The 27,354-nt window shown below is 41.8% G+C and overlaps 2 protein-coding genes across 2 annotated transcripts in view; both read right to left on the minus strand.

Annotated features, from left to right (window-relative positions):
- Positions 1 to 1,127: 1,127 nt before the first annotated feature.
- On the minus strand, positions 1,128 to 8,269 carry PEX19 (peroxisomal biogenesis factor 19). The gene is given in 11 exon segments (XM_036015834.1): positions 1,128 to 3,668; positions 3,830 to 3,873; positions 4,100 to 4,182; positions 4,185 to 4,238; positions 4,241 to 4,274; positions 5,120 to 5,281; positions 5,501 to 5,565; positions 5,568 to 5,585; positions 6,018 to 6,183; positions 6,604 to 6,713; positions 8,134 to 8,269. Coding segments are annotated over 11 exon segments (963 nt in total). The 5' UTR covers positions 8,204 to 8,269; the 3' UTR covers positions 1,128 to 3,511.
- Positions 8,270 to 11,615: 3,346 nt separating this feature from the next.
- The window catches only part of COPA (COPI coat complex subunit alpha), a 69,344-nt gene continuing 53,605 nt past the window's right edge, over positions 11,616 to 27,354 (minus strand). The window contains exons 18-33 of the mRNA XM_028530587.2: positions 20,500 to 20,662; positions 20,251 to 20,397; positions 19,303 to 19,492; positions 19,088 to 19,183; positions 17,942 to 18,030; positions 17,661 to 17,784; positions 16,451 to 16,540; positions 16,170 to 16,279; positions 15,683 to 15,760; positions 15,448 to 15,516; positions 14,761 to 14,897; positions 14,300 to 14,486; positions 14,101 to 14,211; positions 13,613 to 13,774; positions 12,863 to 13,057; positions 11,616 to 12,275 (exon numbers count right to left, since the gene is read on the minus strand). Coding sequence (XP_028386388.1) covers positions 12,216 to 12,275; positions 12,863 to 13,057; positions 13,613 to 13,774; positions 14,101 to 14,211; positions 14,300 to 14,486; positions 14,761 to 14,897; positions 15,448 to 15,516; positions 15,683 to 15,760; positions 16,170 to 16,279; positions 16,451 to 16,540; positions 17,661 to 17,784; positions 17,942 to 18,030; positions 19,088 to 19,183; positions 19,303 to 19,492; positions 20,251 to 20,397; positions 20,500 to 20,662 — 2,008 coding nt within the window. The 3' untranslated portion in view covers positions 11,616 to 12,215. The remainder of the gene's footprint in view (positions 12,276 to 12,862; positions 13,058 to 13,612; positions 13,775 to 14,100; positions 14,212 to 14,299; positions 14,487 to 14,760; positions 14,898 to 15,447; positions 15,517 to 15,682; positions 15,761 to 16,169; positions 16,280 to 16,450; positions 16,541 to 17,660; positions 17,785 to 17,941; positions 18,031 to 19,087; positions 19,184 to 19,302; positions 19,493 to 20,250; positions 20,398 to 20,499; positions 20,663 to 27,354) is intronic.

The raw sequence follows: 27,354 nt of genomic DNA on the forward strand, positions 1-27,354 counted from the left end.
ATCCAGAGTACAGCAGGTCCTTGAATAATGTTGTTTCCTTATAATGATGAGATGCTGCAGGAACTTAAGTCTTGTTTGTATTAATTAGCCTATGGTAAAATTGGTTTCATTATATGTTTCACTTAATTCACAGAACCTATCGATGTTGTTAAATGCAGCCTGGAAGCTGGGCAAGGAATTGTAACTTTTCATTGAAGTTACTGATCTCAGCATCCTATTCACCCATTCTTGGTCTCTATTTAAATTATATATAAATCAATATCCTCCTGAGCTGCCCATCTCTCTGGTCTGTAGAATCACCCATGTTCTGTTGGCCATATTTGTTGAACCATGCTGCCAAAACAGAATTTGCCCACCCTGCCAAAGTCATGTCATCCCCACTACTTTGAGGAAAATCAGATCTTAAACATCTCCTTCCATCAGCCTCCATCAACATAGAGACACCCACTTCTAAACTTCACAAAGATGCTAGTTACCCCTCTAATAGTGCCTTTCCTTTATAAAAAATTTTTTTCCAGGCCTTCATGAGGAACAGTCAGCTAGTAGGGTTTCCAGTATAACAGATATTCAATCCTATATACCCACTTTCTCTAAGGCTTTTGATTATATCTCATATGGTCTGTCACCTCAACTTCATTTACTATGGGCCATCATTTTTCCCAAGCTCCCAAAAGCCTATTATAAGTACCTCACAGGGACCTTGCCAGGATGATTCACAGCCATAAGAAAGTGTCCATATGATCACAAATTCTGTATAAATTTGATTCTTAATTCTGAAACCATGCAAACAACCAAATTTCTAACATAGAGAACTTTGGAATAAAGCACCTCCTTTAAAGTTTGAGAGCAGCATAAACACTTCATATGTAGCTGAAACCCAAGCTTTGTGATGATCATTTTTAAGTGTCAGAAAAGGTAGCCTAGAAAAACACTAGAGATATCCTTATAGTGACTGATTGTTGAAGAAAGTTTACTAGAGGCAACCCTTACCTAGGCAAGACTGGTAAATATAGAAATGTATCAGTTTGACTGGTAGAGCTACTGAGAGACTGGGCCTCCCCAGAGTAGTGCTCCCCAGAGTAGTGCTACTCAAAGGTGGTTTGAAGACTTACACTGGCCTGTGAACATTTTTTTTTTTACCATATATTTGGGGTGTTCAGAAACTTTCCAGCATTTTGACAGTCATGATATTAAAGTGCATGATCAATGGACTTATCCTGATCAGTTTGACTACTGTCCAATTTGCGTGGTGGGAGCATTCAGTGTGAACTGCACACTCGTCACAGGCAACAGGAACACATATTAGTGGTACAAAGCACTGGATATTTATAAAACAAAAAACCTGGTCCTTTACCAGTCTGAGAAAGACTGCACTATCCTTCTACAAGTCTTAGAATAATTCAAGTAGTGTTTTTAGAACACAAAGTTAGTTTGTTCACATTCAATCAAAATTAAAATTAAGTGGCTTGGGAACAAAACTAAAGTAGACTAGGGCAGGGGTCCCCAACCCCTGGGCCATGGACCCTGTTAGGAAGCAGGCCACATAGCAGGAGGTGATCTGGAATGTAATACACTTGAATCATCTCAAAACTATTCTCTCCACCCCAGTCCATGGAAAAATAGTCTTCCACAAAATTGGTCCCTGGTGCCAAAAAGGTTGGGGACCACTGGACTACAGCATCTGTTTAGATTCCTGGAGTAAGCCCTGGCCAATCCAGCAAAAGGTGAGAATTTATAAAGAAAATTGGCAGTACAGTAGGTACACAGTTCAAGGGGCAGGGCCCTGTGGTCTTCTCTCCTCCCTCTCCATCCTTATCTGGTTTTTGGCAGGAGCTAAAAAAGGGAGTATTCTGGCCATTTAGGTCAATAACCATCATCACAAGTCTGTCTACCCTTTCCCCTTCTCTTACAGAGTAGGAGTCTCAGATTCGGACCTGGGCTCTTCCATACTCTGATAAGGAACAGAAGCTAGACTATCCCCAAAAGCCTGGGGCCTCAGGAATACTACCTCCCTTGCCAATACCACAGAACATGTGAGATCTTATGGGCTGAAAAGGCTTACCCCAGGGGAAAGTGACATGTCAGGAGCTGAAAGTGAATTTGCTTTAGTAGTTATTTTCTGAGTGCTGAACCAGGACAGCCAGCTGGTCTGACACAGTATCCATCAACATATGGCAGCCAAGGCCCACAAATCCACTAGCTCTCATAGAGAAGGACAAGATCAGCTCAAATAATTTAGAAAACGTATCAACAAAATATTATTAACATTAATAAAAATGTGAAATATTAAAATCAATACAAATGAAAGGGCTTCCCAGATTGAAGTACTCAGAGGAAATGAGGAAAGGTCATCAGTCTCCTTTGCCAAATGAAGTACAAATTGAGCTGGGGAAGAGGGGTGGTGGTGGAGCACATCAGTGCAATGTTATGCAGGACTAGTCTGCTAAAATTATTCAGCAGCTGAATAATTTTATTCAGCTGACAGAAGTTGAGGAAGATCAGAAAAAGACCTGGATGAAAAACAGGCCACACTCCTCACTCAAAATATTTATTAGTCTGGAAAAAGGACCTAAGCCACACCCCACGCTTTCCCAAACCACCTCCCTGAATCAAGGACAGGATTCAAAGTAGTTGTTTCAAATAAGCCCAAATGTATCTGGGGAAGAACAGTCACTCACTTCCTATATCTGACATTATAATTATATTGCGTTTACCAGGGAGAGAAGGGGCCAGTGAAAACAGTAGATGGACTAGATGAGAGGAAACAGGATCGGCCCTTCTTTGTCAGTTTGGGCTTGGAGAAAGGTCAAAATAAATCAGTATTTTTGAGTGAGGGGAGATAAGAAAGGCAAAGGAAGGTCAAGGGCTGGATTCATCCAGATCACATAGCATTATGGAAAGAACCAGGGCAGCAACTTGAGTTCTCAGGCTGCAACAGGAAGTTGAGGACTCAGCACTTCGGGAGAGGAGAATCCCAGGACTTGTCTTTCAACCCTACTGTCATTAGATGCAAAAGCCTGCACTGCCTTTCCCCTTAGAGAATTCAAAAAGGTCTGTCTGAAGGCAAGAGGGTATGGTGACAGACCTATAGCTCCAGCCGAGGCAAGGTTACTCCCCATTCATTTCCAAATGACCTGTCCAAGAGACTACAGGAATAGAGTCCCAAGACTCTGTCCCTGCTCCTCAGGCCCCAGAGAAGGGAGTGGAGACAAGGCACGAAGACCCTGGGTACAAAGGTGAACATCAATGTGGGCAAATGTAACCTTATTTTGGGAGGAGGAAGAAGATGCACGCTTCCTAAAAGGGAAGCCTTCCTTCACTTGGTAGGTAGGTATCTGTGCCTTTGCTAGCAGCAGAAACCACAATCAAAAGGGCTCACAGAAATGGCCCCGCAGAACAGGTCTTATTCCTAGAAAGGACAGGGAAAAAACATCAGTTGGTATTGGCACCATCTTGGGATGGGATGACAGGGCAGCGGGCAGACCACTCCCACAGGCAAACAATTCCTGCCTCAGCTCCCAGTGGTTCTGCTGACTCCAGACATTCCCCATGGCTGGGAATCAGGGAGGAAACGGTTGTGTTTCACATGATCAGACACTGTTCGCCACTGGCACCTGGTGGGGCCTGATAGATTGAGGGCATCCAGGTCAAAGTTGAAGGCCAGGAGGCTGGAGAGAGATGAAGGACCTCAGAATAACTGCTCACATTTAGGTCAGAGCACCCGAAGGTCTGTCCCCCAGTAGCCACAATTATCACTTGAGGTGCAATGATAAGGTTTAAAGAATTCTAGAACCCTGGGCTAAGATTAAAATCTAGAAGATATACTCACCATCTCCCCAGCCAGTTCTTTTGGAGGATGGCCCAATCTTGTAGCTGGAAAATAAAGAAAGAGAAACATGAGACAGAAAAATCCCAAGGACAATATGGCAGCTAAAAAAAAAGAATCTGAGCTATGATCTCTGCTTTCTCCTGAGGACCATGCTATGTAGCCTCTCTTGTGCTCCCTGTTTCACCTGGGTTTGGCAATGTGGTCTCCTTCCCAGACGCATCCTCCACCAAACACTCAACAGTGGGCAGTTGGTAGAATTGCCTTCCTTACCTGCTGCATTAGATCCAGCACCACCTCAAAACGAGCTTTCTGGGTGGCCTCATTGTCTGTGGGGGTCTCTGCCTCAAACTGCTACATATCTTGCCCATGACACTGTGTTGTTCTTGATATTTTTCAAATTGTTGTGGAGTAGAGATTCCCGGTGACTCTGTAACCATTCTGGATACTAAGGAAAGAGAAATGGGTGGAGAAGAATTGAGTCAACAATGGATAGGAAGGGCAATAAAATATGAAGAACAACAAAGTACCAAGAGGAGGGGAACAGAAGAGATGGAAAAGGTATATAAGCTAGTTCAGCATGAGAAGTAGCACTGACCCCAACCAACCACCTGGCATTTATGATCACGAGACAATGGCAAACTTCCTCCATGAAAGGCCAGGCAGTAAATATTTTAGGCTTTAAGGGCCACATATGGTCTCTGTCACATATTTTCTTTTTTCTCTCTTTTTCTTCAATTTTACAACCTTTAAAAATGTAAGAATTAGATTTGGTCCACCCAGATCCTTGTCTGCTGACTCCTTGATATACTGTTCATTTCACACTTGATCACATGTTGCCCTGTATCACTGAAAAGCTTCTATTCCAGTATTTCATCTACTTAAAAAAACTATAAGGTCTTTCATGGCGGGACCATCATTTAAATTACTTTTAAGTTTTTCAGAGCAAAAAGCCAGTACATCCTCAGTGAAAGCTTGTTGGAGAAATGAATGAAGTTAGAAATGCAAGGGGTTTGATCAGACAACAAAAGAATATTAAACTAGTGTACAACAAACTAAGACCGAAGGATTTCCCCTTCCATCTAACTATCCTCAGTGTGGTAGTGCTTTATTCTCTTAGAGACCCAACTTCTCTCCAACTCTCGCCAATCTGCATAAATAAACATGAGAGAAAGAAAAACAAATGGACTTATGTACTGGAGTTTCTCTATCTCTGTAGGTTCTAAGCAGACAAAGTAGCCCACATAAGTTGATACAATGGAAAAAAAAAAGCAGAAATAGGAGCTCACAAACCTTTTCTGTGATCTCCTTCAGTGATGGGTACAGCACATCCTTGGACAGTAGGTTCTGCATGATACTCTGCATGATAGGGAGGATGTTTCCTTCTCCATCCCCTTCATCCATGCCCAGCCCTTCTATGGCCTTGGTTAGCTCCTCTTCTGACATGCCTGAGTTCTAGGAAGGATAGGAGAGAGGTAAGCAAGTATATCACCTTCTTGGGATGCTTACTACCCTTTGAGGTGGGAAAAAAGACTATTTAAATTTGCCTGTAGCAAAACAGCAAGGAAGGGACAGACTTGGGATAATAACACCCAAGAGAGTCTGTCTTTGAGACTCTGCTAGTGAAGTATCTGAGAATGGGCTCCTAGTGGTTCCCCACCTCTTCCCCCTCACCTGCAGGTCAGTGGCATTTTTGGCTAGTCCACTTAGTGTCTCCTTTAGGCAAGAAGTGAATTCTGTTGGGAAGTCGCATCACTACCTAGGTGAATCAAAGAGCCAAGGTCATTGTAATTTTTAACTATTTGCTTATCTAGACTGACCCGTCACCAGCTTGGAAATGGAATATTTACTAGTAAGTCACTAGCACTCCAAATTTTTTAATGCTCTATGGTTATTTTTCAGTCATTTTACAAATCTACATGGACTGTGTGTTAGTCTGTGCTCCATGATGAACCCATGATAACACTGCAACCTTTAAAAAAGGATCAGTTTTCAATAATACTTCCAATTACATTCCACCTATCTCATTCCTTTCATCAGCAGGGTTCCCATCCCTCTGTCATCTCCTCCTTCACCCTATGGCAGTGGTATCATGATTGCTATCAATTTTACTAAGAATTTTGGTGGTCTCAAGCAAGGATGATTTAAGGTATTTGTTCAGATATTTCCAGTTGTCTGGGCCCCCTCTCACCCACTCTTCCAGCAGCCTCTGAGAGCTTTTGAAACTGCTCCACCAGGTGGGGCTCTTCCTCAGCCAACTCCTTCATTGCATTCTCGAACTCTGCAGTGGCTTGGGAAGCCAGCTCACTATCAAACAGTTCCTGGAAAAACTTCTCTTGGGAGGCGAAGAGGGCATCCTACAGGGGAAGAGTGGCCAAAATGTATCTCTTGGCACTGCACCGCACCTTGCCTCTGACAGATGCCACAGTCAGAGGCTCTGGGAAATACCGTGCCTTCCTCCTACCTACCTCCACTGGAAATTCTAATTACCTCCCTTATGAGGACAGCAAGAAAAGTATCTGGCCTCTGAGGGAAGGGTATAGAGTGGCATTCCCAAACCAATCATTTAAACTTGCTCTTTTCTCAAGGAACTTCCTTGATACCACTCCACCTCAACTCCCTGTTTTACAGGGATTGAGGCTTGCAAGAGCACTCAGCAATGTGACCTCAAGGCACCCTCCTCCCACTCCCCTCTGGTCCAGAGGCCTGCCCCCACCTCCTCTATTCAAAGCTGCATGCCATCCCATCCCCCTCCCTTAAGAAGGTGGAATTTATACTTTGGCAGTGTCTCCTGGCGATCTCTTCTGGGGCCCTGAAGCATCAGGGGCCGTGGTGGTAGGAGGGGGTGCTGGGGAGGGTCTGGCTTTATCGAAATCATCAAGAGCACCTTCAGAGACAAGATACATGGCATGTGTGTTGGGGATGAATGAGAATGAAAGGCTGGGGGTGGGGTTCTGGACAAAGCACTGAGAGAACAATCTTTCAAGCTGCCAACTTTCCTCAATTTTTTTCCTTTTTTTGAGTCTCCCTATTATGGCCCACTCCTCAGTAAGCCTCCCAATTCCCTCCACATTACCTGATTTATTGTAGTCAAAGGAGGGAAAACACCTTAAGGTGGAACAGGCATCTCTCTCAGAGCCAGGAAGTAAGTTAAAAGAAATTCTGCAGAAACCTATCTACATGGTGTGCCTTCCTTGTCACACTAATAGATCCAACAGGAGCAGAGAACACCGACTGTCCTTATGCACCCCCCACCCCCACCTCACACTGAAGCCCCAGAGGGAATAATCTTTGTCAAGAAAGCAAAAGCCACAAGGTGTCCCACCCAACTTCCCATGGGGTCCTGGTACTAATGCAAACTGAGGGACACCAAACAGCACTCTATGGAAGGCTATTAAACTCTCTTATTTTCCAATTTAGCTCTCCTTTGGCAAAGCTCCGAGAGGTCCCTCTGGCCCTATTTCTACAGATGGCTGTGTACCAATTCACACTTGGCACTCATGACTGTTTCTGTTCATTCTTCCGCCTGCCCATATCTCTGTGACTGGGCATGAGAAAAAAATATTTACCTTTGCCCTGAAAAGCCTGTGTCCTCACTACCATTCTGCTCGCCAGGCCTAAGAGGAGAGCATTAGCCCCACTCTGGGCAACTCACCAAGAGGAATGGAGGGAGGACATGGCTAAGGAAAAAAGAATATTCACCCTCATTCAGGAGGGTGAATTGTCTTCCCTGATATTTTCTCATTTCCAGTTTTTCAAAATAATAGAAAGGGAGTCAGCTTCGGCTCTGACATGAGGAAAAAACTGGAAAGGGGCCTGGTGAGGTAAAGGTGAAAAGCCTGGGAGAAGGAAGGACGTGTCTTCTGTGTTAAAGGGGATAGGACACTGCACAGAATGGTGGCTAAGAGTTTATATAAGCAATTTGTAGGTGTCCGCTTCACAGCCGACAGAGGACCGAATGCTTCTGCTGGCGTGAAGGAAGTTCGACTTCGAGAACTTACTAATCTAAAGCAAGTGGGCTTTGGAGCCTGATCTTGAAACATCATCAGCTGTGTTACTGTCTCTCCTCTGGCAGGGAGATCAACAGTCTGGGCCCTCACGGGCTCAAGGCGAACTCCCCAGCTCCCATTGCGGAGGAAGGAGAAGGGGACTGTGAGATGTTCTTCGAAGTCGCAGTCAGACCCTCAGCCCCCGTCCAATCTTTGGGCAGCCTCCCCCACTCCGCCCCAAATATCTAAAATTCACTTAACGCCTTGAACGGGTCCTCACACCCGCCCTCCTCGGGTATTTCCATGACGGGTTCCTACTTTCCAAAAGCTCTTCCAATTCCTGATCCGCGTCAGCCCCGACCCCACAGTCCTCCTGTGCGGCAGCCATCTTGTTCCCTCTGTCGCACCGTAGGAGGCGAGACTCCTTGGTGCTGCGTTCCCCGCCTCTTCCGCTTCTGCGACCAACAGCAACGTGGGTCAGTGCGGAGCCGTCGTTTTTAAAGGGACAGGGAGCTTTGGGGATTTTTTTTTTTTTCTCCCCATTTTTTGTGAGAACCGGAACAGAAGAGGCCTCCCCGTTATCTTTTGCTAGGTTTCTTATTGGCCTAGCCTTTCTGTCAACTTCCCGCATTTTCCAGAGAAATAGCTCTTCCATTATTTTTCTCAACACTTAACACTTTCTGCCATACTATATATTTTGCTTATTTATATGGTTTATTGTCTTACTTTCCCTCTTCACCGGTCCATCTCCCAATAGAATTTTAGCACTATGAGGCAAGGATCTTCGTCCTGTTGTCTTCACTGCTGTATTCTCAGCTCCTAGGCTAAGGCCTAGGCCCTAAGGAAGTTCGGTTGGCTCTCCCCGCACCCTTATGAAGCACATTTCTCTGCGGAATATAACGGACAGCAGTTTCCTGTTCTCAATTAGACTGTTCAATCAAAGGATACAGGGCCAGGACCTGGGAATTCAACGTTGGTTGAATCAATTCAGGCAGAAAAAAGTGACTCTGGGACCTTGAACTAAGCAAGAGGGCAATGAATGTAGTAGTAATAGACCTTCCTTCCCTGATCCATCTCCTTTTCTTTGTACAGAACCCAACCTCCAATGCAGTGAATTTAGGAAGGATCACACACAAAGAATTCAAGAATCTTCCTCATCTGGGATTGTTCTCCTATTCAGAACTGTCAGAATACAGAAACTGCCTCAGACACAAATCTATTTTAGCACTTAGAGGGCATCTACTTTTGTTTAAGACCCCACACAGTGGAGGTCAGATGAATTGGGACCAGCTGTAAAGTAGGCTGGAGGTAGGGACTAGACATATATAGTAAGAATGGCACATGGTCCTAAAAGAGGTAGGAGTAAAGTGCTATAAAGTTTAAAAAGAAAAAATCACGTAAAAATGGAAAATGTTGCTTCCTGGCTTTCATGCCTGAATACTGTTTCAAGCACCAGATTTGGTACATTTTTGTTCCTTTACAGACAGGGAATACACTTGTAAATTCTAGTCCCAACTCTCACTACATTATTTGGTCAAAACTCTTCACCACTCTAGGTCTCAGATTACAAATACATAACAATAAAGTTGGAACCCTAGGGTCCTTTTCAATTCTAACCTATAATCGAATCCCCTGGCTGCTTTGTACCCAACACCTGTTAACAATCTATCACAAGCTAACTTTCTCATTCAACTCCAAACTGCTCACGTGTATCTCTAACATGACTATAATTATACCAAGCATATGTTTAAAAATGAAACAGGCATTTGTTTGCTTTTCATTAATGTGGTAATACAAGCATGTCAGTAAGGAAAACACTAGATAGTAATGGAGAAAATGAAGACGGAATTGAAAACAAGCATGGTTCTTTTTTTTCTTTTGCATTATTTCTTAAACTTGCTTCTGCTTTTGTCTTTATTGCTGATGCTCCTAACGCTTCATTTCATCATCTCAGTATTTACTCACCTCCTGCCTTTCTAATGTATTGTGAATGGTGTTGCAAAACAGTAATTTACAGCATTTTCTTTATATCAACCTCATTTAAAGACATAATGGCTCTCCACTGCTTATTACATTCTTGCCTGGTATTCACAATTATTTCACATATATCCATTTTGTTTCCCCAATTCCATAAGCTTCAAGAGGCATGGGTTACCCACTTTTTTCACATCTCTGAGTTCAGAATAATGTTTATGTTTGTATGCAAAGTTAACTGTAATTTAATTTTTAAACTTACAAAAGATTTTTTTTGCCAAACTTTATCACCAATTTGCATGTATTTACAGAAAGAATGTTAATAACTTGAGAATGTGTTATCAAAGTAAGGCAGGCTTGGTTTGCAGATACTATACTTGAGAAAACAACTCTTAAAGCTAAAAAAAATATAAAGGCCTCTGCTCTTTTGACACAGGGATTCCATTTCTAGTTTATCCTACAAACACACTTCCCCCACTTAAACATACAATAACTTGTATGTTCAAGTTATTGACTGCACCACTGTTTATAATAGCCAAAGACTAGAAATAACCCAAATATACATCAAGAAAGCAACTTACATAAATTATGGTAAATCATACATGGTACACTATGCAGAGAAGTAAAAAAAGTGAAGCTCTTTAAAATGCTGATATAAAAAAGTCTCTAAAATATGTTAAATGAAATAACAAGGTGCAAAATCATTAAATAGTATGTTTCCATTTATGTATAACAAGAGGATAGCAAAGAAAATCATCACACCTACTTGTATATACATAAAAATCTCTGGAAAGATAAGGAAGCTAACAACAGCGTTTACTTGTTTTGGGGAAGGTGGTAGGAACTCAGTGGCTGAGGAAAGGGATGGGAAGAAGATGCCACAGAACAGCTTATTGATTTTTGAATTATATGAGTATACTTTTTATTGAAAACATAATTTGTTACAAAAATTTTTACTTGAAGAAAGAGGGGGAGGGAGAGAGAAAGGGAGAGAAACATCAATGTGCAAGAGATACATTGACTGGCTGCCTCTCACACACCCCCTGGGGACCTGGCCTCCAACCCAGGCAGGTGCCCTGACTGGGAATCGAACCAGTGACCCTTTGGTTTGCAGGTCGGCGCTCGATCCACTGAGCCATACCAGCCAGGGCTGAAAACATAGTTTTTTTTTTAAAGTTTCTTTTTTTTTAAAATATTTTATTTATTTATTTTTAGGGAGGGAAGGAAGGGAATGGGAGAGAGGGAGAGAGAGAGAGAGAGAGAGAGAGAGAGAGATATCAATGTGCGGTTGCTGGGGGTTATGGCCTGCAACCCAGGAATGTACCCTAGCTGGGAATCGAACCTGGGACACTTTGGTTCCCAGCCCGCGCTCAATCCACTGAGCTACACCAGCCAGGGCTTGAAAACATAATTTTTAATCAAAGGCACAGCATGTCCCTCTACTCAGTCTTAGCACATAGCAAGCAAAATACCGTATTGGCAATGTAATCATTATAATTTTTTATTTCTAATTAATCTTATATATGTATATTACACATAAAACATCTAGTACAGTAACAGACATGATAGGTGCTCAGTAAGTACAGGCTGTAATTAGCAACAGATGGAAGACTGCAGTCAGTAATGGAATAGGGGGGATATTTGCTTTCTACCATTCTCACAGCAGTTTAATATATCCTATGAAAGATGTGTGCTTTGTTTTAAACAATGGGTATTTACTACTTTTGTAATTAAAAATAATTATCAAAGGAAAGATCTGCTTTGGTGGGGCAGCTGCATGGAGTAAGTAGGAACATGAGAGTATCCAGGAAACAAATGACAAGCCATGAAACTCTTACAGAAATTTACTTTATTTAGTGTGAGAAACAAAAAATAAGAACAATGATTATAAAGAACAAATCAATAAAAATTGATATGCATTTTTGGAAAACCAAATAGTCTCTTTTCATACTTTAAGTTTCTGGGCACACAGAGGGTATCTGCCTAGAAATTTAAAATGCTGTATGGCTAAGAGTTTGCTGTGACTGAATAAAAGATGCTATCTTATTTATTACATCCTGCTCCTTCTAGCAAAAGATTACACAGGGGAAAAAGGATATTGAAGAAATTTACTAAACAAATGTCCACCACTGAGTTTTCATTTGTTCCTTGAAAGAGCTAAGCTTGGAAGATAAGTCCCACTGTGACTACAACTGTAATGTCCTTGAGAGAATGAAAGGTCTTCAGAGGCCAAAAAAAAAAAAAAAAAAAAAGTCAAGCTTAAACATTTCATTAGCCACAGTACAAGAAAGGACACTTGACTTCAGGGCAGGAAAAGCTAAATGTCAATTTGAAAGGTAGTTAAGGAACAGCAAGTTAGAAGGATACAGATTAATTCTTAGGTTGGGGGGAACATGGTGACTGACCCTATACATACAAAGGGGGCCTTAGCGAAACTGTAGAGGACTGATCCTTAAACCAATCACATCTTTGCCAACCTCTGTCACCTGTGGAAGAGGAAACAGAAAAAAGTTAGGGATTTGTGAGGATGAGAAGCCTAGAAAGCTTACTCCCTCCACTCTTCAATGAGCACAGTAGAGGGCATTGTTATTAGTAGTGATTGATAAAGAACAGTGAGAAGCTCTAGCTTTATCAAGTATCACTGTCTCAAAGAGGTGGGGGCAAAGACAGGAGAAAATGGACCAATGTGCTTTTTTTTTCTTTTCCTTTCCCTCAATATCCTAGATGCATTTTCTTCTTTTTTTTTAAGTTGGTCCCCTTGCCTCAAGGCTAGAAGAATTCTTTTTTTTAAACCTTCACTCAAGGATATGTTTATAGATTTTTAGAGAGGAGGAAAGAGATAGAGAGAGAGAGAGAGAGAGAGAGGGGAGAGAGAGAGAGAAGGAAACATTGACATGACAAAGAAACATCTCTCTTGTACACACCCTGACCGAGAATTGAACCCACAACCCAGGTATATTCTCTGACTGGGAAGTGAAGCTGAAACTGCATCATTTTGGTGTATGGGACAATGCTCCAACTAAGTGCTCCAACCTGGCCAGGGCTACATGCATTTCTTGAGGACAGTACTTACTGTGGTGACCCTGCAGATTTGACCCTTGAATTCAGGGGAATAGCAGGCCCCACTGAGTGGACATTTCTCCACTGGCTTTCCACGGTAGATAGGCCGATAAGATGCAGCACAGATGTCAAAAGGGTTGTGCATGTCATAATTAAGTTGGTAGGCATCTGTGGGGTTCTTCTCACAGGCAGCCAGGATTTTGCGGGTCTAAGAGAGGGGAGTAATATTTTATTTTAAGAGGAATGAAAGCTGAACACAACTCTAATGATTTCATCTTCAAGGGTGAGTAGTTTCTTTGATGCAGGATGAAATTGTACTAAATGAATACAGAATACATCCTCTATACAGGACAATTTATGAAAGGGTAACAGCTACCATTCCTGTGGTATCAAGCTTTCCCCTTCTCAATATCAAAGAGGCTTCATGGATCTAGACCCATACTCCTCTACCAAGTCTGAGAATTATCAGGGTCAGGCCTGAAAGAGTGAGAACTGGCTTCACTGCTCAAGAATGCTTTTGGAGAACACAATGGGACATGTATGTAGAGGTTACTGGTGGTGGTAATGGGAGATCTGGAGCTTAAGGACAAGCAGAGGGTTATTTTCAGATATGATGGAGCTATTCTAGGTTGCCAGTCACTCTCACTCTTTTTGTTGCATATTATTCAGTGCTTTGTTTCAGAGCCGAGGCCTTGGTCTTCTACTCCCTCCATGTAAGAGCAGATCTGGTTCCCTTATGCTCACTGAAGGGGTTCCTATCTACCTGCTGAGCCACTTCCGGCTTGGGCCCTAGTTCCAACAGGCGCCGAGCAAAGGTGGCAGCTGTTTTAAAGTTCTTAAGCTTGAAGAAGAGATTGAGGGCTGTCCGGAGCACCAGGATCATGTGCACAGGCTGCAGGTTGGAGTGGGTGAAATAGGCTGCCATCTGGTGGAAAGAAAGAGGAATACATGCCAGACTGATGCTACAGCAGAGACAGGTCATTCATAGGTGCTACATACACATGCATTAAGAAATAAATACGTAAAAAATACAAATATTAAACACAGGACTGGCTATAAAGCAGACAAGTGTTCTGCTTCCTAGGTATGGAAGACTGATGGGATAAGGAAGGTGGAGAAATACATTCACTCCTGCCAGAAAAGGGACCAAATTTCTTATTCCCCAGGTTGAGATCTAGGTATGGAATTCAGACCTAATGAAGGGTGAAGGGAAGGACACCTCTTTACTGCTCAGAGGGCCAGAGGTCTTACCTCACAGATGCGCTTCTGCTGTTCCAGAGTCTCTTTGGGCAGCTTCTTCCTTTCTATCTCCATGGACAAACCCACAATGTACTCACGGCAAATGGTGATGAGCTGTTGAGCCTGGAGGGAGGGGCAAAAGAAGGTCATGGTACAGAGGCAAAATGTGGAGGTGCCCATGACTAGGACACGGAGCTAGACCCCACCTAACCTCTGAAATCTCCTGTTTATTGTCCACAACAAGGAGTGGTACACTGAGTAAAATGGAACGGAATTTTTCCACAGCCTCCTCAAACTTGCCAACTGTGGTGAGCTGGTAGCACAGCTGCAACCGCTGGATGAGGTCGTTAAGCTTCAGGCCCACAGCTGGTATACCATTCTTCAGCCCTGCATCCTTCCTAGAAAGGGAAAAGTAGGAAGACAACAGACAATAATTAGGAGTCCACTAGGACTCAACTTCTTTTCCCGGCAATATAATCACAATTACCCTACTAAAATAGCTGGGGAATAGGATGCTGAAGGTGTAAACCAAATCTGATAGAGTGGCAAGACAAAGATCTTTTCCTACTAGGAAACCTCAGTTTTGGGGCAAATGTGACCATCCCTGAAGCTACAACCTGAAATGTCTACGCCAGGTTGGAACAGATAAAAACCAGGAGCAAGGGGTCTTACCAATTGCGATTAGGGTAGCCATACATGGAGGGCAGACAGGGCAGAGCCTGATAGGTGGTACGGCCTCGGGCATAGGTCTGTAGGAACAGTTGCTTATAGGGGCCAAACTGGGTTACCCCTACCTGGTCATGAAGGAGCTGGAATATAGGAAGAAAGAGACATAAGGATTTTGGCCCTACCACTTAAAAACTAAGGTACTTAACTTCTCTGTACTTGTTTCCTCATCAGATTATACTTAGTTATAGGACCTACCTCAGTCAATAATACCTATAAAGCATTTAAGATAGTGCCTGGCACACAGTCAATAGTGAAAAGATGTTAGTTGCTGAAGTTGTGGTGGTGGTTATTATTGCTATTATAGCACATCGCTTAGTGTTCAAAACATATACCTGTTCATGAAGGGATGCTTCTTACTTCACTGATGTAAGCCAGAAAACAGGCTATAAAATGAGTGGAAGATGGCTGGATGGATCTACCCTAGGAGATTACTACGCCAAATGCAAAGCAGGTAAAAGGAAGGCCTTATGACACAAGTTTCCTCAGTCAAGATCAACGATTTCAATGATAAATACAAGCCTGTCCCCTTGTGGGTGGGATAGTTTCTGTTTGGTTAAAGTGAGTTAACCATCTCCCTAGGACCCTGGTTGAGATATACTCAACAAAAGCTGAAGTTACTTTAAGACTTACCCGCATGGCGGTTTCAAAAGAGCCTGCAAGGATGTGATCAACTGGAAGCTGAGAGTTATTGCACCAGATCTAACAAGAAACAGAAAACACGAGCCAAGTGAGATCTTGTTCTTACCCTTCCCAAACTCTCCTACACTGTATGTACAGTAGAAAAGTATCAATACTTTTTAAACATCAATCAGTTATAGCCAGCTCAGAAATACTCATCTCCACAGGGCTATGTTTCCCTGCTTACCTGAGTTGGGCTGATTCCCTTGGTGGGGGGCACAAAGAAACCACCCTCAGTCCCACCAGCTGCCCCAGGGGATACATCCTAGGGGAAAAACAAAAAGTATGTCATTTTTTAAAAGCCATTTAAGCAATCTGTCCTGATGTCTCTAAACAGAGCCCTTTTTTCCTTGTTCCCAGCCTCTGTTGGGAGGGAGGGATGGTGGTTGTCGGAAAAGACCCTCAAAATAGGAACAGCTTCACCAATAATAAAATAATATATCAAAAGCTTGCTGACAAAAAGCTTGCTGCCTTTTCTGAAGCTGCTACTGGCACAACCCTGATTACCTTATTCTTCTTTCTTTGAAATGGGAGATAAAGCAGCAGATTAGGAGGGTCTAGACCCTTTTCCTTTTGGGGTCCTTGGGACTGGGGTGGTAGTGGCAGGGGACGATAAGGCCTCTGGCTTCCACAGAGAGAAGAAAAGACCTTACAGGGGTAAGAATTCCACATACCAACTCAGGAGGGAGCTCCAGATCTTCTTCTACATCCCAGCCACCACCTTCTTCCTGTCCCTTCCCGAGAGCATCATCCCCCAAACCTTCTGGAGCCTCCACAAACCCATCTGTAAGGAAAATCCAGGCTCAGAATAGATCCTTGTAGTGACAGATTCTTAGCCAAACATCCTTGAGATCCTTGTTAATCCCATGGTTTGGAACCCTGCACAACTGCCCACAGACCACTCCTAAACCAGAGGGGCCATCTGCCCAGACCAGTCCTAGCACAGTATTTTTACCTTCATCCAGCTGCAGCTCTGCATCTTCTCCCCAGCCCTCAGTACCAACCGTGTCGATGTCAATGTCAGCAGCCAGTGCTCCTCCCTTCCCTATAGAGGGAAAGGACAAAAAATAAGCTGGTTATAGTCAGGCAAGTCTACGATATGGCCTCCTCTGCAGACAAGTTGCATGCTTACAAAAGGTGACAAGGTTCTGTCCATTTACTGTTTTTATTATTTACTTTTGTAATATATAAACTATGCTAACTTTCAGTAGGTTTCACAGAGGGAACAGAAAAGAGAGAGAAACAACTGGCCTTCCTGCTACCAAAACTGCCTCTTAAATGATTTTTTACTTGCCAACCTTTGGCTTCTGTGGTTCCAAACCAGGGACTACAGTCAACTTTCAAATTTCTTGCTGATCTTATGCTAAGTTATCAGTACAGTGTACACAGGGCATGAGGACACAGACTCAATTAGAGGAGATGGAGGACAGAGCAGAGTTGGGCACAAAATGCCCAAGGATCTATTTAGGCTCTAAGTCAAGACAAATGACTTAGTAGACATATCTGAGAAAATGGAGGAGGGCTAAGGGTGGGTGTAGTGGCATACATCTGCATATGCCAATATAACAGAATTTGAGGTAGCTGAATTTGCACCTTTATCATTGTTCATCACAAGTGATAAAATACTAAAGAGCATTACTACATACATGGTAAAACTAAGGAAATACACCAAAATCTTCTTAGCAGTGGTTATCAGAAGCTCTCTCTTTTTTCCCACCTATTTTTAAATGTCAAGGAGATCTCATAATACTTTTATTTGGATTTAAAAAGATTGTATACTATGACTCTGTTTGGCATCTCAGTACTCCATGAGGTACTCCATGAAGTACTCTCAGTACTTCATACAGAAAAAAAAAAGATAGATGAAAAGGACAGGGGAGCAGATGATGCTCTTTAGGGCAGTTCTTTTTTTTAATGTAGCTTTTTATCAATCTTTTTTAAAGTTGATTTTTTTTTGAGAAAAAGAGACAGAAACACTGATTTATTGTTCCATTTATTTATGTAGTCATTGGTTGATTCTTGCATGTGCCTCAACAGGAGATTGACCCCTGCAACCTAGGTGTATCAGGACAACGCTCTAAACAACGGAACTACCTGACCAGGGCTCTAGGACAGTTCTTTACAAAACAAACAACAAAAATGCTATCAAAAAAGTGGGCAGTTACCCTTGCTGGCAATGGAGCCTTCAAAGAACCCTTTGGACACAGTCAATAAGGGCCAATTGGTATCCAATGGCATGATAGGTGCAGGTGGCTGGAGCAACTTGGCATTAAGGTCAATGTCTGGAATCTGAAAGGTAAAAAAAGGTTAAAAGCAAACAGTTCCCAGGAATTATGTAGGGAAGGTAATAGAGCCTCAGGTAGGACAGTGATATCTGTAGGTTTAAAATGTCTCAAGATCTCAGAGATAATCTTGTAATCAGAGACAGACATGTAAATAGACTCACTCTCTCCTTCTCTGGATCAAATGACTCCTTCAGGCTCTCAGCTTCTTCATCTAAGCCATGGGTAGCAGCTGTGAGATAGGCCAGTGACTCTGTAAAGAAAACAGACTTTGTGGTACAGGTACATTTCCAAGTGAATGCTGCAGTGGGTAGGCAGACTCAAAGATGTCTCCCCAGTGATCCCTGCCTCCTGGTATTCAAGTCCTTGTATAATCCCCTCCCCTTAAGTGTGGGCTGGACTTGTTGACTTGCTTCTAATGAACAGAACATGGCAGAAGTAATGACAGAATATAAATGACAGCCTATGGGAACCTAAGGACTGCCCACAGACATTTAGTGAGCATGGGAGTGGATCCTCCTCCACTTGAGCCTTGAGATGTCTGCAACCTTGGCCAACACTTTGATTGCAGCCTCAGGAGATACAATGAGACAGAGGCACCCAGCTACGCCATGCTGCATACTGAAATAGTCAATGATTATTGTCTTAAAGTACTAAATTTGGGTGCTACTTATTAACAGTTAATTACTAATACAGTGGCTTATCCTTAAGATCTATCACCAACGTTCATGAGAATCTGGGAATCACTGCAGGCTCCTCTTTTAAACATCCCATATGCAGTCCTTTAATAAATCATGTTGATTCTACCTTTATATGCCAAATCTGAACACTGCTCACCCCTTCACTGCTAGTACCTTGGTCCAAACTACATCTTTTCTTTCTTGTTCCCTAAGGTATCTCACATGCTAATATAATGCTCAGTATATAGTAACATCTTCAAAAAAAAAAATCCCTTGAATATATAAACAAATGAGCAAAATCTCCAGACTTGAACTGCAAGAATAAAATTCTAATGGCATCTAACTAACTGCATTAGCTAGCCTGCCTGCTCCAGGATCTTTTAACACCTTCTAACTCCCCCATTACTATGAAATATTTTCCTAACAGTGCTTGGCCAGACTGAGGTACTCTGGCTTTGCCTCCATTTGGCTTTGAAAAAAGTCTTCTAAGCACGGGAAGAGCATACTGTCTCTTCTGAAAACCTACACAATGAAGGCAAATCCTTCACCACTATACATGGACAACTCACCATGAAGAGAAAATACTTTCTAAGCCCCCAAAGGAGCTGGCAGGTTTGGTTACATACTTACTCTGTCCACAGTTCTTCAGGATCCGCACCCGTTCTGACACATCACCCAGGTACAGGGCATTCTGATAATGGCCACTCATGTCCTTTCGAATCTCAGCTGCACCAAGTCAATTAGAGACACCAAATTAGGTCTTCTCTCTTAAATTCTCTCTCTCCTCTATTTACCTTCCTCCTTCCCCCAGGGCCCCTCTTTCAGCCCTATTTCTGGGGCCTCACCAATCTTCATCATCTTGCGAAGTTTCTCTAAGTTGCCAGTGATAAGGTACAGAAAGGAAAGTTTGTCAAAGTTTTTGGTACGCTGATAACACATTTCCACAATCTGGTGGTTCCCCTGTAGCAATGCCACTTCTCCCAGCTTTTCCCAGCAGTTTTTGTCATCCAGTGCTTTGGCCGCTTCCAGGGCAATCTAAAGAATCCCCAGGGTCAGAGTTAACAGGATGCGTACTGTACTTCCAAACCAGGAATACAGTCAAAGTGTTTGCCCCTACATAAGTCTCCCAAGGAACCCTCTATACATTCAATCACACCTAGTTTTCAGTCTAATTCTAATGAAAATCCCATCAACAAATATGATCCATTTGGAGCCAACGAAAGAAGAATTACATCACTTTATCCTTCTCAGAAATTTATTTTTTACAAAATTATCTCCTAGCAGTTGCTGTTTCCACAGGACCAATTCTTTCTTAAATATCTTATTTCCCACTTGTCAAGTCTGAAGGGGCTTTAGGAAAGACAGAAGAAGTAATAAAAGAAGAAGTTCCAAACCGAAAAATTAATGTTCCTATACCCTCTCCCTATTGAAAAATAATGCCTATAGCCCCTAGACCCCAACATTGAATAAGCAGTCTTTCATCTAAGTAGCCATTTAGGCTACTTAGGAAGTAATGAGATTTTTCTAATTCCATGCTATCTTGCTCTTATTGTAGAAGTTATTGGATTCAGACTGAGTATGACAACAGTAGAAATGCTGTGGCAGAGGCAGATAGGAAAAAGTAGAGATGGGTAAACAGCAACAGAAAGATGGCTCTATCTAACAACTAAAAATATCCCAAACTCTCTTATATTGACTAAAGAAGCAAGCCTAGAATAATGCCTTCCCAATGCTACCCTAATCCTCTTACCTTCTCCACACTGATATGGAACTTATAACCACATTTTTCTCACCTCAATGTTTCCACACTCTAGTGCCAGACTAAAGCGAGTTTTCTCATCCTTGACAAAATGCAGTGCCACTTCAGGATACCCCTTCTTCTGGAGATAAGCAATGATAGACTGGCCTACTAGTTTGGCATTTCTTACCATGTGTAGTACCTAGACATTTGGGATGGGGTAAGGCAGGAAATAGAGATTACTTATAGGAAAAATGGACTTTTGTCCCTCTCAATACTCCCTGCTTGTTTTCTTCTTTCATACCTCATCATATTTCCTGTTGATAAGGGCCAACTTGAACTTGAACTCAGTAGGATCAATGGTGAGCACACGAGGACGACACTCCCTATCTAGGCAATATACATTATTGCCTTTCACTCTTGTGACATAGATGGGTAAATCCAGAGTTCGAATGATCCCATAGTCCCTAAGAGGAGTAAGAGAACACAATTTTCAGGGAGTGAGGGAGAAAATCCAGCCTGTAAAAAAATGGAACAAGCCTAGGACAAGCCTTTTATCTCCTTGTTACCCTTTTGTCAAGTACCACTTGAACAAAGGTATAGATGGGAAATGATTCAAAAAAGAGCAGGATTAAAGCCATATTTACTTATTTTATTATCTTGTGTGACAGGGAAAGATAAGGGTAAATAGTATAATCTTTCTTCATAAGCCATTAATTTAGGAGCTAACAGACATGGCTATAGGATTCAGACATAGAAGTTAACTCAAGTTCTGATATATAATCAATAGCCCACTGTAGATAGTTAACTCCTTCTTATAAAGTATAGGAGAAAGCAGAACAGAGATAGATGTAAAGAGTTCTGACACACAAAGAAATTTAAGAGAAATGAAAATAAAAAGTTCACAAATTAAAACTTATAGGTATAGCTAACATAATGCTTGATGGGTAACTTAGCAGGGGTATCAAACTCATTTTCACCAGGGGCCACATCAGCCTCGAGGTTGCCTTCAAAGGGCCAAATATACTTTTAGGACTGTAAAAATGTAATTACTCCTTAACAGTTAAGCGAGAGCTGGTGCCGCCGCCAGGTAGAAACAAGGTGCCGGACTGGATAAAACAAGGTGGAGAGCCGGATTCAGCCCCACAGGTCTTGTGTTTGCGACCTGTGATTTATAGTGTTAAATGCATATACTGTATTAGAAGAAATACTGAAAACTAATGAGCTCTAATGCATATATTAGGAGAAAGACCAAAAATTAATAAGCACCATCTCAAAATTTTTATTGTTCTTTTTAAAGTTACCAATAATGTATTTAGAAGAAAATAATAAAGCCAAGAGTAGAAACTAAGAAACAGAAAACAATAAAATACCTAGAAATAAATCCAACCAAAGATGTAAAAGACCTGTTCTCGGAAAATTGTAAGACACTGAAGAAGATACAAATAAGTGGAAGCACATACCATATTCATGGATAGAAAGAATTAACATCATAAAAATGTCCACACTACCGGGACTTCCAGCCAAGATGGAGGTGTAGGCAGATACACCTTACCTCCTCACACAACCAAAAGAAGGACAACAACAAATTTAAAAACAAAAACCAATCAGAACTGCCAGAAAACTAAACTGTATGGAAGTCAAACAACCAAAGAATTAAAGAAGAAACTTTCATACAGAATAGTAGGATGGGCAAAGATGGGAAGTTAGGGTGGAGAGGAGGTACAGCAAGGCAGGGGCTGGTTGACCAGCACGGGTGAGGCAGTAACTGGAAGACCAGGCAGTCCCACATTTGCATGCACATAAGTCAGGAGGGACAACTAGAGAGAGGGAAGAACTGAGTAACCCAGAGTGCCAGCACAGGGAAATAAAGCCTCAAAACCTCTGGCTATAAAACCAAGGGGGGTTGCAGTGGTGGGAGAAACACCCAGCCTCACAGGACAGTTTGTTGCAGAGACCCACAGGGTCACACAACGTACACAAACCCATCCATGGGGTAATAAGTGCGAGAAGGGCCCAATTTACTGGTGCGTAGCAGGGGGAAGTGGCTGACAGCCAGCCAAGAGCTGAACAACAAGCGTTGTTCCCTCTTAGACCCCTCTCCCACATATAGCACCACAAGCCAGTATCATGGATTACGCCACCTGGAGAATACCTAAGGGTCTGCCCCTTACAATGTAACAGGCAAGCCAAGACAAAAAATATATGGCCCAAATGAAACAATAGATCAAAACCCCAGAAAAAATACAACTAAGTGATGAAGAGATAGCCAACCTATCAGATGCAGAGTTCAAAACACTGGTAATCAGGATAATCACAGAAATGGTTGAGTATGTTCACAAAATAGAGGGAAAAGTAAAGGCTATAAAAAGTGAAATAAAGTAAAATGTACAGGGAACTAACAGTGAAGGGAAGGAAACCAGGACTCAAATCAAAGATTTGGAGCAGAAGGGAAAAATAAACATTCAGCCAGAACAGAATGAAGAAACAAGAATTCAAAACCCAAGGAGAGGCTTTGTAACCTCCGGGACACTTTTAACCATCCCAACATCTGAATCATAGGGGTGCCAGAAAGAAGAGACAAAGAGCAAGACGTTGAAAACTTATTTCAAAATATAATGAAGGAGATCTTCCTTAGTCTGGCAAAGGAAATAGACTCACGGGAAATCCCAGAAGCCCAGAGAGTCCCAAAGAAGCTGGACCCAAGGGAGCACACACTAAGACACATCATAATTACATTAGCCAAGATTAAAGAGAAGGAGAGAATCTTAAAAGCAGCAAGAGAAAAGGAGGCAGTTACCTACAAAGGAGTTCCCATTACACTATCAGCTGATTTTCCCAAAGAAACCTTGCAGGCAAGAAGGGGCTAGGAAAAAGTATTCCAAGTCATGAAAGGCAAGGACCTACTACATCTAAGATGACTCTATCCAGCAAAGCTATCATTTAGAATGGAAGGGCATATAAAGTGCTATCCAGATAAGGTGAAGTTAAAGGAGTTCATCATCACCAAGTCCTCATTATATGAAGTGTTTAAGGGACTTACCTAAGAAAAACAAGATCAAAACTATGAACAGTGTTTTTATAACAAACTCACAACTATCAACAGCTGAACCTAGAAAAAAACAAACTAAGCAAACAACTAGAACAGGAAGAGAACCACAGAAACAGAGATCACATGGAGTGTTATCAGTGGGGAGGGAAGTGGGAGAATGGGGGAAAAGGTACAGAGAATAAGAAGCATAAATGACAGATACAAAACAGACAGGGGGAGGTTAAGAATAGTATAGGAAATGGAGAAGCCAAAGAACTTATATGTATGACCCATGGACATGAACAAAGGGGGAAGGAATGTGGATGCAGGGGGCGTGCAGGGTGGAGAGGAATAAAGGGAAGAAAATATGGAACTGTAATAGAAAATAATATATATAAAATACATATACATAGATATTTCACATAACCCACAATTTATTGATTTCAGTGAACAGAAAGAACTGAGGGAAAAACTGTAACCTACCAGATAATTGTTCAGTTTGACTTTATTTCCTATATATTTTTTAAAATACATTTTTAAAAAGTATACCTGTACTTTTTCCCTCTTCCTCCCCCTCCCCCTCCCCACTGATAACCCTCCATATGATCTCCATTTCTGTGATTCTGTTCCTGTTCTAGTTGTTTGCTTAGTTTCTTTTTGTTCTTTTTAGGTTCAGTTGTTAACAGTTGTGAGTTTGTTGTAATTTTACTGTTCATATTTTTAATCTTCTTTTCTTAGATAAGGCCCTTTAACATTTTATATAGTAAGAGCTTGATGATGATGAACTCCTTTAACTTCACCTTAGCTGGAAAGCACTTTATATGCCCTTCCACTCTATAATAATAGCTTTGCTGGATGGCGTAATCTTAAATGTAGGTCCTTGTCTTTCATGACTTGGAATACTTCTTTCCAGCCCCTTCTTGCCTGCAAAGTCTCCTTTGAGAAACCAGTTGATAGTGTAATGGGAACTCCTTTGTAGATAACTGCCTCCTTTTCTTTTGCTGCTTTCAAGATTCTCTCCTTCTCTTTAATCTTGGCTAACGTAATTATGATGTGCCTTGGTATGTGCTTCCCTGGGTCCAAAGCTTTGGGGACTGTCTGAGCTTGCTAGACTTCTTGGAAGTCTATTTCCTTTGTCAGACTGGGGAAGTTCTCCTTCATTATTTGTTCAAATAAGTTTTCCATTTCTTGCTTTTCCTCTTCTCCTTCTGGCATCCCTATGATTCTAATATTGGAACATTTAAAGTTGTCACAGAGGTTCCTAAGCATCTCCTCATTTTCTGAATTCTTGTTTCTTTATTCTGTTCTGGTTGACTGTTTCTTTCTTCTGGTCCAAACCACTGATCTGAGTCCCAGTTTCCTTCCCTTCACTGTTGGTTCCCTATATATTTTCCTTAATTTCACTTTTCATAGCCTTCACTTTTTTCTCTATTTTGCAACCATACTCAACGGTTTCTGTGATTATCCTGATTACCAGTGTTTTGAACTGTGCATCTGATTGGTTGGCTATCACTTTGTCACTTAGTTGTATTTTTTCTGGAGCATGAGCTGTCCTTTCATCTGGGTCATATTTTTGTTTTCTTTTGTTTTGCCTCAAAGTGCTTGTTACATTGTAAGGAGCTGAGCCTTAGGTATTCTCCAGGTGGGGCAACCCATGACACTGGGTATGTGGGGAAGGGGTCCAAGAGGGAACAGTGGTGCTTGCTCCACTCCCTGCCAGCTTTCAGTCACTTCCCCCTGCTATCCACCAGCAAACTGGACCCTTCTGGTGCTGATTCCTAGGTAGGTGGGTTTGTGTACATTCTAGGACCCTGTGGGTCTCTCCAACAAACTCTCCTGTGAGGCTGGGAGTTTCTCTCACTGCCACCTCAACGGCCACAGGTTTTTTCAGGCACAGGTTTTGAGGCTTTATTTCCCTGTGCTGAAACCCTGGGTTGTGTGCTCTATCTTGCTCCCCAGTTGTTCCTCCTGGTTTATCTGCATGTATATGTGGGACTGCCCAGTCCGCAAGGCATGCTGCAAGTCCTTTCTGCCTGGCTGCCCGTCTCCACCCCTCCTACCAGTCTGGATGAATGTTTCTCCTTTAATTCCTTGGTTGTCAGACTTCCATACAGTTCGATGTTCTGTCACTTTTGGTTGTTTTTTGTTTTTAAATTTGTTGTTGGCCTCCTTTTGGCTGTGCGAGGAGGCACAGTGTGTGTGTCTAGGTTTCTATCTTAGCCAGAAGTCAATAAAATATATTGATAATAAAAAGAAGAACAAAGTTGGAGGGATCGTGCTACCTAATATCAAACTATAATGCCACAGTAATCAAAACAGCATGATAGCTCAAGAGAACAGAATAGGGAGCCCAGAAATAAGCCCATGCCTTTATACTCAATATTTGACAAAGGAAGCAAGCACATACAATGAGCAAAAGATAGTTTATTTAATAAATGGTGTTGGGAGAATTGGAGAGATACCTGAAGAAAAATGAAAGTAGACCACCTTCATACATCACACACAAGAATAAATTCAAAGTGGATTAAAGACTTAAATGTTAGACTTGAACCTTAAAAGTCCGGGAAGAAAACATAGGCAGTAAAAGCTCAGACACTGCTTATAGCAATATTTTTTTCTGACATATCTTCTACGGCAAGAGAAAGAAAATAAAAAATAAACAAATGGGACTATATCAAACTAAAAACTGTTTGCACAGAAAAGAAAACCATCAACAAAATAAAAAGACAACCCACTGAATGGGAGAACATATTTGCTGATACATCTGATGAGGGGCTAGTATCCAAAATTTAGCCCTGGCTGGTATGGCTCAGTGGATTGAGTGCCGGCCTGTGATCTGAGGGGGTGCTGCTTTGGTTCCCAGTCCAGGGCACATGCCTGAATTGTGGGCCAGGTCCCTGTTGGATGATGCGTGAGAGGCAACCACACATCGATGTCTCTCTCCTTCTCTTTTTCCCTCCCTTCTCCTCTCTAAAAATAAATAAAGTCTTTTTCAAAAAACAAAATTTATAAAGAACTTATAAAACTCAACACCAAAACAAAAAACAATCCAACATAAAAATGGACAAAGGACCTGAATAAACACTTCTCCAAAGAGGACATACACATGGCAAATAGACATATGAAAAGATGTTCAACATCTTGTATCATCAGAAAAATGCAAATTAAAACCACAATAAGATATCACCTCACACTGGTTAGAATGACTATCATGAATAAATCCATAAACAACAAGTGCTGCATAGATGTGGAGAAAGGGGAACCCTTTTGCTGTGTTGGTGGGAATGCAGATTGGTGCAGTCACTGTGGAAAGTAGTATGGTGTTATCTTAAAAAACTAAAAAAGGACTGGCTTTATAACTCTGTGATTCCACTTCTGGATTTATCCAAAGAAACCTAAAACACTAATTCAAAAGAAAGTAAGTACCCCTATATTCATTGCAGTGTTGTTTACAATAGCCAAGATTTAGAAGCGGCCCAAATGTCCATCAGTAAATGAGTGGATACAACTATGGCACATTTACACAATGAAATACTACTTGGCCATAAAATAAGAAGAAAATTTTACCCTTGGAGATAGTATGGGTGGACCTGGAGAATATTATACTAAGTGAAATGAACTAGTCAGAGAAAAACAAATAGCATATGATTTCACTTATATGTAGAATCTAATGAAAAAACTGAACTATCAGCAAAATAGAGACAGACATAGATAGCAGGCTGACAGTCTGGGTTGGGGTGAAGAGGTGGAGGAATCAAACAAAAAAGAAAAAGGACATGGACAACAGTGTGGTGATTGTGGGAAGGAGAGGAATGGGTGAAGGTGGAAGTCGGTATAAGGGGGATAAATGGTAAGAGAAATAATACAAAACAATAAAATAAAACAAAAATACAATAGAGAAATTCAATAAAGGCAAAAGGTGAATAAAATCAATAAACCTGAGAGACGTCCAGCCAAGATAGAGACATAGGTAGACATACTGTGCCTCCTCGCACAACCAAAATAAGGTCAGCAACAACTTAGAAACAAGATAAAAACCAGATCTGACAGAAAATTGAACTTTATGGAAGTCAGACAACCAAGGAGTTAAAATATACACATTCATCCAGACCACTAGGAGGGGAGGAG

The sequence above is a fragment of the Phyllostomus discolor genome, chromosome 14, assembly GCF_004126475.2.
Source record: "Phyllostomus discolor isolate MPI-MPIP mPhyDis1 chromosome 14, mPhyDis1.pri.v3, whole genome shotgun sequence".
Lineage (NCBI taxonomy): Eukaryota > Metazoa > Chordata > Mammalia > Chiroptera > Phyllostomidae > Phyllostomus > Phyllostomus discolor.